This window comes from Suncus etruscus, chromosome 15 (genome assembly GCF_024139225.1).
Source record: "Suncus etruscus isolate mSunEtr1 chromosome 15, mSunEtr1.pri.cur, whole genome shotgun sequence".
Classification (NCBI taxonomy): Eukaryota; Metazoa; Chordata; class Mammalia; order Eulipotyphla; family Soricidae; genus Suncus; species Suncus etruscus.
Window position 1 is genome coordinate 21,563,669 of NC_064862.1, and position 14,720 is coordinate 21,578,388.

At 56.2% G+C, this 14,720-nt stretch overlaps 1 protein-coding gene across 1 annotated transcript; it reads left to right on the forward strand.

The window, feature by feature from the left end:
- Positions 1-1,215: 1,215 nt before the first annotated feature.
- On the forward strand, positions 1,216-13,847 carry PLBD2 (phospholipase B domain containing 2). The gene is made up of 12 exons (XM_049788811.1): positions 1,216-1,514; positions 4,021-4,114; positions 5,227-5,385; positions 6,846-6,946; positions 7,054-7,268; positions 9,836-9,933; positions 11,520-11,680; positions 11,967-12,062; positions 12,195-12,266; positions 12,724-12,876; positions 13,127-13,289; positions 13,404-13,847. Exons 1-12 carry the CDS (start codon positions 1,222-1,224, stop codon positions 13,569-13,571), a joined length of 1,773 nt encoding a protein of 590 aa, XP_049644768.1. The 5' UTR covers positions 1,216-1,221; the 3' UTR covers positions 13,572-13,847.
- The last annotated feature ends 873 nt before the right edge of the window (positions 13,848-14,720 follow it).

A 14,720-nucleotide genomic window follows, 5' to 3' on the forward strand; every position in this document is an offset into this window, starting at 1 on the left:
GTCACCCAAACCCCTCCAGGAGTAATTCCTGAGTGTAGAGTCAGGAGTAAACCCTGAGCACTGACTGATGTGGTCCAAAAGCCAAAAGCCAAAAGCCAAAAGCCAAAAGCCAAAAAAACAACAACTGGGGGGGGTGTGCATTTGTGTAATGGCCTTATTTGCCTAGTACAGTGCTTCTTAATTATTTTTTGTCATGCCCCCCTAGGAAGAAGAAAGCATTTTTCGCGCCCCCCCGCGCGACTGTAAATAGTATCTCTATTAAACAAAACTTTAACCTGCAAAACAAAAATATATAAAATAATTTGAGCTGATTTTTTAAATCAGAGGTGATGTCTGGATGAATGGCTTCAATGAGCACGTTTTGCAATGCATAGCTTTTTGAAGCGGGGTTTGAAGCAGGACACAGCAACTCTCAGCTCCAGAGACATACAGAGACATAAACACGGAGCTTAGCTTGTTATGACAGTGTTTGCAGAGGTCAAACGCGCCCCCCCTTTACGGAGCCCCATTATTTGAGAAGCTCTGGCCTAGTAGCAACGAGCTGTCTAGGCCCCTTTAAGGAAGGCCCTGCCCCTACCCTTAAGGCGACCCACCCCCGCACCAAAATACGCACAAGCCCCGCCCACAGCTCCGGGCCCCACCTCCTAGCCTCGGCGAACTAGAAAGCCCCGCCCACAACAGAAAGACCACGCCCACACCCGCCCCTGCTCCGCCCAAAGATCTGCCCTGGCCCCATCCGCGCCTTCGCGCCCGCGACGAATGCCCCGCCCACCCGAAAGACCTCTCTGAAGCCCCGCCCCGCGTCCCACCTCCCAACCTCGAAGCGAGAGCAAGCCCCGCCCCGGCGAGACCCCAACCTCGCCCACATCGGAACTCCTCTCTCACGCCCCGCCCGCGCCCCACTTCCCAGCCTCGAAGTGCGACCAAAGCTCCGCCCACCCGGAAGACAGCTCTCAAGCTCCGCCCCGCGCTCCACCTCCCAACCTCGGAGAGCGAGCAAGCCCTCCCAGGCGTCCTCTAAGCCCCGCCCACCCTGAAGACCGCTCTCAAGCCCCGCCCCTCGTCCCCACCTCCCAACCTATGAGCGCGGGCAAGCCCCGCCCCCGCGCTCCCTAAGCCCCACCCACCCGAACGCTAGCGCTCCAGCGCCGCCCCTCCAGCGTTTGGTCCCGCCCCCGCCGTGGCGTCGCGCGGTCACGTGATCCGGTGGGCGCCGTCGCGATGGCTCCGCTGCTCGGCTCCGAGCCTGGCCGCCCCGTCTTGCCGCTGTCTCTATGGCGGGCGCTGGCGCTGTGGCTGGCCCTGGCGCTGGCCGTGCTGGCGGCGTGGTCCCCGAGCGTCCTGGCGATCCCCTCCCCGAAGCCCGACTGGGGCGGCCGCGGGCACTCGGCCGACGCGCCCGTGCTGCGCTCCGTGGTTCTCGACCCCGGGACGGGGCAACTGCAGGTGCTGCAGGGCCTCCACCCGGACGCCGTGGCCTGGGCCAGCCTCAGCAACGCCATCCAGCAGACCGGGTGAGGACCGGGCCGTGGGGCCGTGGGACTCGAACTCGGCACCCCCGCCAGGGTGTGCGGGAGGAGGCGCCCTGGAGGCAGGGGGAAAAAGTTCCCTCCTAGCCCCTGCTTGTGGAGTTCAGGGGGTGCTCCCGACCCTTCGCCTCCCTTGCCAAAAAGTTGGGAAGCTGGAGGGCGACTCCCAGAGACTTCATCCCCATCTCCAGGGCTGGCCCCTGTCTTTCTCTGTTCTTTCTGAACCCCTGGGAGTTTAGTCTTAGGCGCTGACACCCCCCCCCCCCCAGTTCCTTGATTCATCTGGGGGGGTCCGACCTGTGGCCAGGAGGCTGGGTGGCTGGGTGGGTAGGTGGGAGGGTGGGGTTTCTCCCCAGGCCTCCCACCAGCCCCTTTTTCCTTCGTCCAGTCCTCCCTCACTTACCTGGTTCTCTTGGAGATAAGCAGGACAGGAGGGTCCTGTTTAATGGGGAGCACAGTTGAGCAAAAGAGGGGGTCCCCTTTAGTGGGGGGTACAGAGGGAGGGCCCAGCCGTTGCCTATAAGTTTTGTCAGCAGGCCCGGATCCAGGCTGTGTTTGAGAATCTTCAGGACGCCCCCTACCCCATCCCTTTTCCCTTATTTCAAACTTCATTGCCCCCACCCGACATGGGCTTGCCCGACTCATCTTGCTGACACGCACCCCTGTCTGCAGGTGTTGGCTAGTGGGGACACCCCCATACGTGTGATTTTTATGGCACTTGAGGGATGATCACATCTGATGGAGGCTGGGAAGAAGGCCTTTTTTGTAGGCCTGGGACCTAGGGGCAGAGGCTACACCAGGGAGGATTCCAGGGAGAGGGGGGAAACATGCTGGGCTGGGGTCTATGTAGGGAACCGTGATTCTGTGCTCCATGTCCTCGAATGTGCTGACTCACATCTGTGTTTGGCCCAGGCTGTGACTAATCTCTACCCTGTAGGGAAAACTGCTAGTGGAGAGGCTCAGTCGAAGGTGGTGGTAGTTGTCTGGCCACGCCTGGAACATCAGTTAGGGAAAGAGTTGGAGAAAGCTTCCTGAATTGTTTCAGAGCCCACCCCTCTGCTGTGTGATCTTGGGCAGGTCACTTTCCCCTCTCTTTATCTCTTGCTTCCCTAAAGGGTTCTTGGAGGGAACTTCCCAGAAGAGTTTTCAGAAGTCCCGCCTACATTCACAGCTGGAAGAGCAGGTGTGCTGGGACCTGTTTTACAGCTGGGGAAACAGGCCTCTGCTGTGAGCCCAGGGCTCTTCCACCTCTCTTGCTTTCTCCTTTTTCTGTTTTGGCCTCTTCCTGACCCGAATACTCCCCTCCCCGGTACCTGTAGGGCGATGGTGGAGGGAAGGCTGTGGGCCCTGGGGAAATGTCACTCCAGAGACAGATCTGGTGCAAGGAGGCATTTGGGAGTTGCCCCACCATCCTCTTGACAAAATCTCTGATGTGTGTGTGTGTGTGTGTGTGTGTGGGGGGGGTGACAGACTGTCAGAGTGTTTGAAGGCTGGAGGCCAGGATTTTACTTATCATTTATTTTGAGTTTGGGGGGACACATCTGGAGGAGTGTTCAGATCTCCTAACTCTACTCAGCTCACTGCTAGTGGTTCTTTGGGGACCATATGTAGTGCGGGGACCAAACCTGGGTTGGCCACCTGCAAGGCATTCACCCTCTCCTCTTTGCTATTGCTCTGGCCCTGGAAGTTAGAATTTGGGGGGGAAGGCTTTGGTTTTTGGGCCACACTCAGCAATACTCAGGGTTTACTACTCATTCTGCGGTACTCAGGGGGATCATATGGAGTGCCAGGGATCAGCCCGGATCCGCCATGTGCAAGGCCTACACCCTATATTTATACTATATCTTCGACCCCAGAGAGCAGGATTTTAATAAAATAAAATTTATTTTATTAACTCAAGGGTTACTCTTGGCTCTGTGCCCAGAAATCACTCCTGCCAGGCTCAGGGGACCATATGGGATGCCAGGGATCAAACCTGTGTCTGGCCTGGGTTGGTAGCTTGTAAGGCAAACACCCTACTACTGTGCTATCATTCCAGCCCCGAGATCAGGAATCAGGATTTTAATGTGTCTGGTCTTGGTGTCCTTCCTTTCTACTCCTGGAGACCTGGGCTGCCCCCTCTGAATCCTCCCTGAATCCTCTCTGCCCCTCATGTCTGCTATAATCTGACACCAGGCTTGGAGACAGGGTGTCCTGGAGTTGGTTTGTGGAGAGGGGAGAAGCCATTGGTGTGGGTGGGGTGACATCAGCTAGCTCTGGCCTCAAGTCCTACAGCCTTCTTCCCACCCACTTTCCTGAACCCTTACATGGGGGAGGAAGTGAAGCCCCCACAAGAAGGGATCGTCCCACTCAGGACACAGCCCAGCCCACTTTCTCCAAGCAGGTGCAGTGCAGTAAATGACATCCACAGACGAAAGGGTTTGCTAGACAAGACCCCCAGCTAGGTGGGGTGGGGTACGGCTGCTCTGTGATTCACCTGCTCACCCCCCAGATGGGCCCAGCTGGAGGTGCACACGAATGGACACTTCAATGACAGCCTGCAGGCCTATGCTGCGGGCGTGGCGGAGGCTTCAGTGTCCCAGGAAGTAAGTGAGCACTCTGCATTCCAAGGTCTGTGTGGGGTGGGAGGAAAAGGCATGCCCACATTTGTCCCCAACCCGCCTCCCCTAGGAGCTGGAAGGCAGTACATGGGTGTCAGGCTTTGTCGCTGGCACCACCTTGGCCTCTAGTCCCACTTCAAGTGACCCTTGAGCACTGAACAGGGAGTAGCTGAAGGCCCCCCCCCCCCAAATAATAAGTAGAGCATTAATTATGTTTTCTTCTGGGAGGTAGGGGAAACCATACCTACTGGTACTCCGGGTTTACTCTTGTTTTGTTTTTTTGTTTTTTTGTTTTTTTGTTTTTTGTTTTTTGGGCACACCCAGCGGTGCTCAGGGGTTACTCCTGGCTGTCTGCTCAGAAATAGCTCCTGGCAGGCACAGGGGACCATATGGGACACCGGGATTCGAACCAACCACCTTTGGTCCTGGATCGGCTGCTTGCAAGGCAAACGCCACTGTGCTATCTTTCCGGGCCCTCCGGGTTTACTCTTGACTCTCCACTCGGGGATCGCTCCTGATGGGGCTCGGGACTATGTGGGATGTTGGGGATTGACTCTAGGTTGGCTGCATTTAAGACAAGCACTCTGCCCACTGCGCTATCTCTCTGGCCCCTAATGATTTTATTTTAAATGTGCTGAGGGTTTTCTCCCCCTCTCTACATTCCTTCCAGTAGAAACTGTTGCAGAAAAATTAATAAACAGATCCAGTGCATTTGGGTGGGGATGGAGCTCATGACTTGTATATGTCTCCAGGTTCCACTTTAAGCACCCCCCCCCCCCCAATTACACTAGGCACAATTTGATGCAGGAGAAAAGTTTGTTGCACATTCTAGGTTGTAAAGCAAAACACAGAGTGAATAGTCTGAGCTGTGATCCTATCCTGTCCCCAACCATGTCCCCAGCACCTGGCCCACACTCTGGCATAGGACAGGCAGAGTGGAAGGCTGCCCAGAGAGGGCAGCATCTTTTGAGCTGGAGGAATAAGGGGCGCACCTGGCATGGGGGGAACCACCACAGGAGGTGGCATCTTTCAAGCTGGAGGGACGAGGGGCGCACCTGGCGTGGGAGGAACCACCTCCCACATTGCCCGCCCTACAGCTTATCTACATGCACTGGATGAACACGGTGGTGAACTACTGTGGCCCCTTCGAGTACGAAGTCGATTACTGTGAGAAGCTCAAGAGCTTCCTTGAAACCAACCTGGCGTGGATGCAGGAGATGATGGCCTTGGAAAAGGACTCAGTTTATTGGCACCAGGTGGGAGTGGCAGCAGTGCTGGGGTGGGGAGGGAGTGTTTGCTTGTGACCCGCCTGGTTGTGCTCTACTCTCCTCTCTGCCAGCTCCAGTTTGTGTCTGTCATTCGCACCATTGTCCGCTTTGTACCTACCCATCTACCACTCTTCCACCATCTACCTTTGCCCCATCCACCCATGCACCCACTATCCAGCTATCCTACCCTACTCTACCTGTTTTCCACCATTCTCTGTTCTTCCATACCTTATCACCCATGAATCCATCCACCCACCACCCACTCATCCATTGATCCATCCATCCATCCATCCATCCATCCATCCATCCGTCGTCCGTCCATCTATCCATTCATCCGTCCATCATTCCATCCATCCATCATCCATCCATCCATCCATCCATCCATCCATCCATCCATCCACCCACCCACATTCATCCACCCATCCATTCACCCATCCACTCATCTACCCACTCACCCATCCATCTACCCACCCACTCATCTATTCACTCACTCACCAACCCACCCACTCTGTCTATCCATCCATCCATCCATCCATCCATCCATCCATCCATCCATCCATCCATCCATCCAACCTTCCACCCATCCATTCATGCATCCATCCATCTACGCACCCATCCATTCATCCATCTACCCACTCACCCACTCTGTCCATCCATTCACCCACCACCCACTCTGTCCATCCATCCATCCATCCACTTACTGTCTACCCATCCAATTCACCTATCCGTCCGTCCGTCCGTCCATCCATCCATCCATCCCTCCTTCCTGTCCATCCTATTCATTTATTCCCATATCCTCTCTCCATCCATTACTTATCCATCTTTCCAAGCCATCCATTCATCCATCTATTCCTTCATCTATCTGCCCACCCATCTACCCACAATCCTTTTTCTACCCACAATCCATCCACCCATCATTCATCCTTCTACCCACCATCTGTCCATCATCTATCCTTCACCATCAATCCTTCCACCATCCATTCTTCCTTTCTTCATCCCTTGATTAAGTGTATGGCAGGCACAGTCCAAGGCCCCATGGGAATATGGTGGCAGATAATGGACACTCTTTGAACACAAAGGGGCCAAGGGGAGAAGTCCAGGCTCAAGGCAGGTGCTCTGAGGCAGCCAGCAGCGCAGCAGTCAGGGACTAAAGTTCACACCAAGAATGGTCAACAGTGGCAGGCCTGGAGGCTTTCAGAAGGAGGCAGCATTGAGCTGGGCCATTAAACGGGGATGATTTGGGGCCTGCCCCATGGGCACCCAAAGCTGAGGGATTGCAGGTAGGAGGGTGCTTATCATGGAGAGGTGGAGAAAGTGGGAGTCAGGCAGCTGGAGACTAAGCATGCATCTGGGTCCTCCCTGGTCTGTTTACCCTGGCTGGAACCCATACTGGTATGGGGGAGTCATATGGCCTGTGATGGGCCCCACCCCTGTCTCTCGGCCCCTAGGTTCGACTTATCCTTCTGCAGCTGAAGGGTCTGGAGGACAGCTATGAAGGCAGCGTGAACTTCCCCATCAGGCAGTTTTCCCTCAAGCCACTGGGCTTCCTGTGAGTGGTCCTGACTTGGCAGAGGACAGTGGGGGAGTCAGAGGTGCTCAGCCTGGTCGCCTTGGTGGGGGCCCCTGTGCTGACCTGCCTGTACCCGTCCTCCCCAGCCTGCTGCAGCTTGCCGGGGACCTGGAGGACTTGGAGCTGGCCCTGAACAAGACCAGGGCCAGGCATGTGCTGGGCTCAGGCTCCTGCTCTGCTCTCATCAAGCTACTGCCGGACTATGAGGAACTGCTGGTGGCCCACAACACCTGGAGCTCATATCAGAACATGCTCCGCGTTGTTAAGAAATACCAGTTCTCCTTCCGGCAAGGCATCCATGGTACGCTGGGAGTGAGTCCACCATATCTTCAAAGGGTTTTTCTGCTATGCCTGGGAGGAGGCCTGGGGCCTATTCCGGCCATTTTTTGCCAGCAGAACCAGATGTTCCATTGAAGGGTTTCAGAGGAGGCTGCAGGGCCACTTGGTGCTGCTTCTGGGGTTTAAGTCAGCCAGGCTTGCTACAGAATGTCAGAAAATTCTGGGCCAGAATAATTGTATAGCAGGGAGTGTTTTTTTGCTTTTTTTTTTTTCCTTTGAGCCATATTCGGTGCTCAGGGGTTACTCCTGGCTCTGTGCTCAGGAATCACTCCTGATGCGGCTTGGGAACCCTGTGGGATGCCAGGGATTGAACCCGGATCAGCCACATGCAAGGCAAGAACCCTTCCTGATATACCATCGCTCCCCTCCGTTCCCCTTGGTTTTTTTTTTTTTTTTTTTGAGGGGGCACACCTGGTGACTCAGGAGTTACTCCTGGCTAGTGCTCAGAAATCGCTCCTGACTTGGGGGACCATATGGAACACTAGGGGATCGGACCAAGGTCTGTCCTAGGTTAGCACATGAAAGGCAAATGCCCTACCACTTGTGCCACCGCTCCAGCCCCCTTGGGAGGTTTTCTTGTCTTGCATGCAGCTGACCCAAGTTCAAACCCTGACACTCGATTGTGGTCCCTGGAGACCCACTCCTGGAGTGATCCCTGAGCACAGAGCCAGGAGTAACCCCTGAGCATCGCCAGATGTGACCTCTCCACCACCAAAAAAAATTAGTTAGAATGTGTAGTCGAAGGATCAGGAGATAGTACAGGAGGCAAGGGAGTTACCCCCTGTGTACAGCCAACCCAAGTTCGATCCCTGGCATTGTACAAGTCCCTGAGTAGAGCCAGGACTCGCCCCAGCATGAAAGGCCTTTATAGGGCCCGGAGAGATAGCACAGCGGCGTTTGCCTTGCGAGCAGCCGATCCAGGACCAAAGGTGGTTGGTTCGAATCTCGGTGTCCCATATGGTCCCCCGTGCCTGCCAGGAGCTATTTCTGAGCAGACAGCCAGGAGTAACCCCTGAGCAATGCCGGGTGTGCCCCCCCCCAAAAAAAAACAAACAAAAAGGCCTTTATAGTCTGACCCTGTCCCTACTGTTGAGGAACTGCCAGCCCTGTTGGTTGTTCCTGTGTTGCTTCAGCTCTTTGTGATTTTGCTGTGCTTATTTTATTTTATTTCATTTTTGTTGTTGTTTTTTGGCAATACCTGACGGCGCTCAGGTTACTCCTGGCTCTGCGCTCAGAAATCGCTCTTTGCAGGGGCCAGAGCGGTGGTGCAAGTTGTAAGGCTTTTGCCTTGCCCACACTAGCCTAGGACGGATCGAGGTTCTATCACCTAGCGTCTCATATGGTCCCCAAGCCAGAAGCGATTTTTGAGCACATAGCCAGGAGTAACCCCTGAGCGTCACCAGGTGTGCCCCCCCCTTAAAAAAATAAAAAATAGGGCCGGGCGGTGGCGCTAAAGGTAAGGTGCGCCTGCCTTTCTTGCGCTAGCCTTGGACGGACCGCGGTTCGATCCCCCGGTGTCCCATATGGTCCCCCAAGCCAGGAGCAACTTCTGAGCACATAGCCAGGAGTAACCCCTGAGCGTTACCGGGTGTGGCCCAAAAAAAAAAAAAATAGGGCCCTGAGAGATAACACAGCGGTGTTTGCCTTGCAAGCAGCCGATCCAGGACCTAAGGTGGTTGGTTCGAATCCCAGTGTCCCATATGGTTCCCATGCCTGCCGGGAGCTATTTCTGAGCAGACAGCCAGGAGTAACCCCTGAGCACTGTCGGGTGTGGCCCAAAACCAAAAAATAAATAAAAAATAAATCTCTCCTGGCAGGCTCGGGGGACCACGTGGAATTAAACCTGGGAATCAAACCTGGGTCGGTGTCAAGTCAGCCAGCCGCATGTGAGGCAAATCCCCTACTGCTGTGCTCTCTCTCCAGCCATGAGCTTTTTTTCCTTTTGGTTTTTGAGCCACGCCTGGTGATGCTCGGGTTACCCTTTGGCTCTGTGCGCAGTATTGACTCCTGGATGGCTCAGGATGCTGGGATGGAACTAGGCTCAACTGCATTTAAAGCAAGCACCCTCCCGCCTGGTACTATCACTCTAGACCCTGCTGTGTGAATTTTCCTGTCATTAGCATAAATGATCTTGGGTTCACCTTCTCCAGGTGCCGTCCCCTGTCTCCTGAATTCCCTTTCCCCCTGATATATGCTGGGCTGGTTGTGTGAGCCTGGTTGTAGGTTTCCTGCTTGCCTGTGATCTTGTAGCTGGAGCACTGAATGATTAGTCCCCCTCTTGCCAATTAGGAAACTAAGGCTTGGGCTAGAACGATAACACAGTAGCAGTACATTTGCCTTGCACACGGCTGACCTGGGTTCGATCCCCAGCATCCCATATGGTCTCCCCCCAAAAAAGAAACTAAGGCTCAGAGAGACTTAGTAAGCTGCAGGGGTCCAGCTGCAGGGCTGGTCCATCCCTCTGGGGTGAGGGTCAGGGGTCTCCTACAGGCTTGCCTAACCACACCCCTCCCTGCTCTGTCTCCCCAGAGAACTCTGCCCCTATTCCCGGCAACAAGCTGGTCTTTTCGTCCTACCCGGGGGTCCTCTTCTCCTGCGATGACTTCTACATTATAGAGAGCAAGCTGGTGAGTTGGACTGTGGGGGGCTGTTTCATGCAAATCCCTGAGACCCACCAAAGTCCACTCCTGGCCCAGCCCCTTTTGCTGCCTCCCAGTTGTGCCCAGAAGCTGCAGGCTGGGCCCTGGGTGGGTCCTCTGGACCTGGGCAGTCTGGTTCTGACTTCTGCCCATGGGCCAGGCCCACCCTGAGCTGGGTCTTTCTCCTGCTGCCTCCTGCCCGCCGTCTGCCCCCACTTCTGGAGAAATGCTCCGGACAGTGTTGTTTTGATCGGCTTTCCTGGCCAGGGTCCAGACTTGCATAGAAATCAGTTCCTGGGCCCAGACCCGCCATTGCCAGGGTAACTCAGGCCTGAGAGAAACCATTGCCGGGGACAAAGACCTGGTGAGAGGCGGCCAGGCTGGGCCTGGGAGCAGGCCTGCTTTTCTGTTTTAGGGCACTGTTTCAGGGCACTCAAGAGTCAGGTGTGGTTCTGTCCATGGAAGGGGAGGCTGGACAGAGCTGGAGTGACAGGTCCCCTTCTCCTGCAGATAGGACAGGAGGCCTTCTCAGGAGAATGCTTATTTGTTGTGGTAGTTTTTGCTTTTGGGGCACCCCGGCTCTGCACTCAGCAAGCACTCTTGGTGATGCTTGGAGAACCATATGGCATGCCAGGAACTAAACCTAGGTTGGCCACGTGCAAGACAAGTGCCCTCCCTATCTGGCCCCAGGAGAATGTTTATTCAGCCCAACGTAAGGCCATTGGCGGTATTACTGCATATCCTGGAGCCATCACAGAAGCAAACACAGCCTCTGCCTCCTAGTTCACTAACACGCTAACACGCAGCAGCTGGCTGGTGTGGGGTGTCAGCACCTCCCAGAAAGTGGGTGTGGGGGCCACTGGTTTTGTTTTGTTTTGTTGTTGTTTTTTTGGGCCACACCTGGCGGCGCTCAGGGGTTATTCCTGGCTGTCTGCTCAGAAATAGCTCCTGGCAGGCACAGGGGACCATATGGGACACCGGGAATCGAACCAACCACCTTTGGTCCTGGGTCGGCTGCTTGCAAGGCAAACGCCGCTGTGCTATCTCTCCAGGCCTGGCCACTGGTTTTTGAGGGGCAAGAAAGGGCCTTAGCTGGTTGCTACTGACCTCACCATGTGTACCCCCACTGGCATGGAGGAGGAGCCACTGTCAGTGACCCCTCAGCCTACTCCTCCAGCACCCTGAGCAAATGGGAACTCCCGGTCTCTAAGATGGGCTGCTCTCAGGGGCTTTCAAGGCCCTGTGGGTGGGAGATCTGGAAGGTCAGATTCCAGACAGATGTGATTCCTTGTGTAGGTGTGACTCCTGGTGCAGTGTGTGTGGTGTGACTTCTAGTACAGGTGTGACTACTGACTGATAACTCTTGGTGCAGGTGTGACGCCAGACTGGTGATTCTTGGTGTAAATGTGACTCCTGGTGCAGGTGATAAGTGTGACTCCATACAGGTGTGACTCCTGCAGGTGTGACTCTAGCACAGGTGTGACTTCTGGCACAAGTATGAGCTGGAGTCTTTGGGACACGTCGCTCCCTCCTGGCATGTGCCCTGCAGTGAGTCCAGTGGCCCCCTCCCTCAGGTGGCCCTGGAGACGACCATCGGCAACAGGAACCCCAAGCTGTGGCAGTTCGTGTACCCCAAGGGCTCAGTGCTGGAGTGGCTGCGTAGTATGGTGGCCAATCGCCTGGCCCTGAATGGGCCCTCCTGGGCGAACGTCTTCAAGAAGTTCAACAGTGGCACGTGAGTGGCCCTGCCACGCTCTCACGGCCCGAAGCGCCTCCCCCTGGGGAGGGGTCTCCGAGGATGGCCAGGAGAACCTGGGGGCTACGGGAGGGTGAGGGCTATGTGGAGGGACCTCAAGGAGCCAGAGCTGTGGCACTAGGGTGCCTGGGGTCTAGGCGGCGGCCAGAAGCGCTGATCCCTGACAGGAGTGGGAGCCACCTGTAAGCTTACAGGTGAAGATTTGAGGTGACGTTGGAAGCCTTGCTGTCTCTGTATGTGCTCCACTTCCTCCCTTCCTCACCAGGTACAACAACCAGTGGATGATCGTGGACTATGGTGCCTTCACTCCCGGCAAGTTTAAAAAACAGAGCGGATTGCTCACTGTCCTGGAGCAGCTCCCGTGAGTAGGACGGGAAAATGGTCCCAGAGGTCTTCCTTTATGAGGGGCCTCCAGTCTGAGGCTGGATGCAGAGGGCCACCGTCCCTCATTCAGTAGCAGGTGCCCATATGGTGCCCTCTGCTCCCACCACAGGGGCATGGTGCTGGTGGAGGACAAGACCTTGGAACTCTACAACAATACGTACTGGGCCAGCTACAACATCCCGTACGTCTTTTCCCTCCCCGGTGAATCCCTGCCCCATTAGATGCACCCTCTGATAGTTTGGGGGGTGCAGCTCTGGCTTTTAGGCCAGCTCTTGCACCCTCCCCAGTTAGCTCTTACAGCCTGCCCAGCTTTACACGCTGTCTGGTCGGGGCCTTTTCACTTGTCCCCCACTGCCTCTACCCCTGATGGCCAGGACTTCTGTCCCTGTCCCTGGAGGGGGGGGGCAAAGTCCTGAGCACCTGGCTTCTTCCAGGCCCCGTAGCTGGGCAAGGAGGGAGGTTGGCTTGGAAATGCACCGGACCCCCAGAACTCAAGTGTGGCACTCCCTGACCCTGGCCTTTGACTGCTGACCCCTGACACCACCCCGAACCATGCTCCAAGCTCAAACCAGATGTGATGTGCCCCAGCCAGGGCAGGTGAGGCCTGAGGAATGGGAGTGACCCCCACTTCCTGGCAGGTCCTTTGAAGCTGTGTTCAATGCCAGTGGGCTGCCAAGCCTCGTGGCCCAGTACGGGGACTGGTTCTCCTACACCCGGAACCCCCGTGCCCGAATCTTCCGTCGCGACCACTCCCTAGTTCGTGATGTGCCCTCCATGTTCCGGCTCATGAGGTAATGCCCCAAGACTGGTGGGGTCTCCTGCATCACCCCTATCTACGGGTTCCCTCCATCTCATGAGGTCCCCTGTCTGCACCTGAGGTTCTGCTGGCCCCTGGGTCTAGGGGGTCTAAGGCTCCTTCTGTTGCCCACTTTAGGAAACAGACAAACTGCCTGGATGGACTGAGGCAGGGGCCAATGGGTGGGGTCTCGGGGTCTTGGTCACTTGCTGCTCTGTGACACACGGCTCCCACCCCAATGCCAGGTACAATGACTTCCTCCATGACCCCCTGTCACTCTGTGACAACTGCAGCCCCAAGCCGAACGCCGAGAACGCCATCTCAGCCCGCTCGGACCTCAATTCACCCAACGGCTCCTACCCCTTTCAAGCCCTGCAGATGCGCTCCCACGGGGGCATCGACACCAAGGTGGCACTGGCAAGCCTGGGCAAGAGGCAGGGTGTGGGGACCCGGGGGTTAGAATTAGGGTGGGCTCTGGGAGCCCGGCGGTCACTGAGCCTCCTGCTCCGGCCTGGCCCCCAGGTGACGAGCTTGGGCCTGGCCAAGGACCTACGGATGGTGGCAGTCAGCGGCCCCACGTGGGACCAGGTGCCCCCCTTCGAGTGGAGCACCTCAGCCTTCAGTCATCTGCTGCACATGGGCCAGCCCGACCTCTGGAAGTTCCTGCCTGTCGAGATCGGGTGGGACTGAGCCAGTGGCCCTTGGCTACTCAGCCCTACAGAACTCACCTGGCCCCTCCAGGGCCCCTTTAAGCACTTCAGCTTAGTCCCGCCCCAGCTCCACTCAGGACTGCCCAGCCTGCCTTAGCCCCACCCCTTGGGTGGAACCTTTCCATCTTTGCCCCATCCCTGCCTCTTCTGCCCCTTTGCTCCCCTGGCATGGGTTTGCCCTTGGCCTGTCCTGCTCTGCCCTGCTGGCCCCGAGGTCTGCCAGGTTCACCCTGCTCAGGGCTGCCTCACGGACAGGCACGGAACACAAAGGGGTCAGAACCGACGCCCCCAAATGGGTGAGTGCTCCCCCTGTCTCTCCCTTCTGTTTCTTCATCTCTCCCTCTCTCCTTCCTTCTCCCCTGGCTTCTGTCTTTCCCACCTCAGGACCCCAATTCTCATGCTGTTCCTCTTCTAAGAGCTCAAGAGGTTGGGGCCGAAGAGGCCTGGTCCTCTCTGCTGGGGGGACTTGTCCTCGTTTCTCCTATGGGGGACTTTATCTCTCCCCTAGGGACTCAAATTTGTCTCTCCTCAGAGAATTCGTCCTTGCCTCTGTCCCCTCTCCTCATTCCTGTCGTGGTTTGTGAGTGTGAGAGTGAGTGGGTGAGTGAGTGAGTTAGTGTGTGTGTGTGTGTGTGTGTGTGTGTGTGTGTGTGTGTGTGTGTGTGGTCTCACTCCTCCCAGCCTCAACTCCTCTCTGGTTAAACAGGAGCCCCCCACCGTTACCCTACCCCACGGGCAGCTTCCTTAAGGACAAGAACTTGAAAACGAATAACCAAAGCTTCCAGCACCTGGTGTTTGGGGGTCCTAAGTGGCCTCCTCTTCCTGGGGGTAGATCGGAGTGTCTGACCCAGTCTCCAGCCTCATGCCCTCTAGCCCCCAGTATAGACCTGCCCCTGGCCTCAGGGCAGTGCCCACAGCTCTCTGCTGTAGGAACTAAGTTGCAGACTGTGCCACCATTAAATAAGAGGCCATAACTTTGTGCTGTGCTTTTTGGGTCAGAGGTGAAGGGAGGCTGGCACCTTTTCCCTGGGGCATGGGTTTTGCTTATCCACCGTGTACCTGTGCATCTGCCTGTCCAGCCATCTATCACCCACCTGTCACCTACCTACAGCCATCCTTTACCCCTGAG

Coding starts and splice junctions, on each gene's coding strand:
- PLBD2 (XM_049788811.1), top strand. CDS start 1,222: ATGGCTCCGCTGCTCGGCTCCGAGCCTGGCCGCCCCGTCTTGCCGCTG. Junction 1,515..4,020: donor AACGCCATCCAGCAGACCGG/GTGAGGACCGGG, acceptor CTCACCCCCCAG/ATGGGCCCAGCTGGAGGTGC. Junction 9,934..11,519: donor ACATTATAGAGAGCAAGCTG/GTGAGTTGGACT, acceptor CCCCTCCCTCAG/GTGGCCCTGGAGACGACCAT.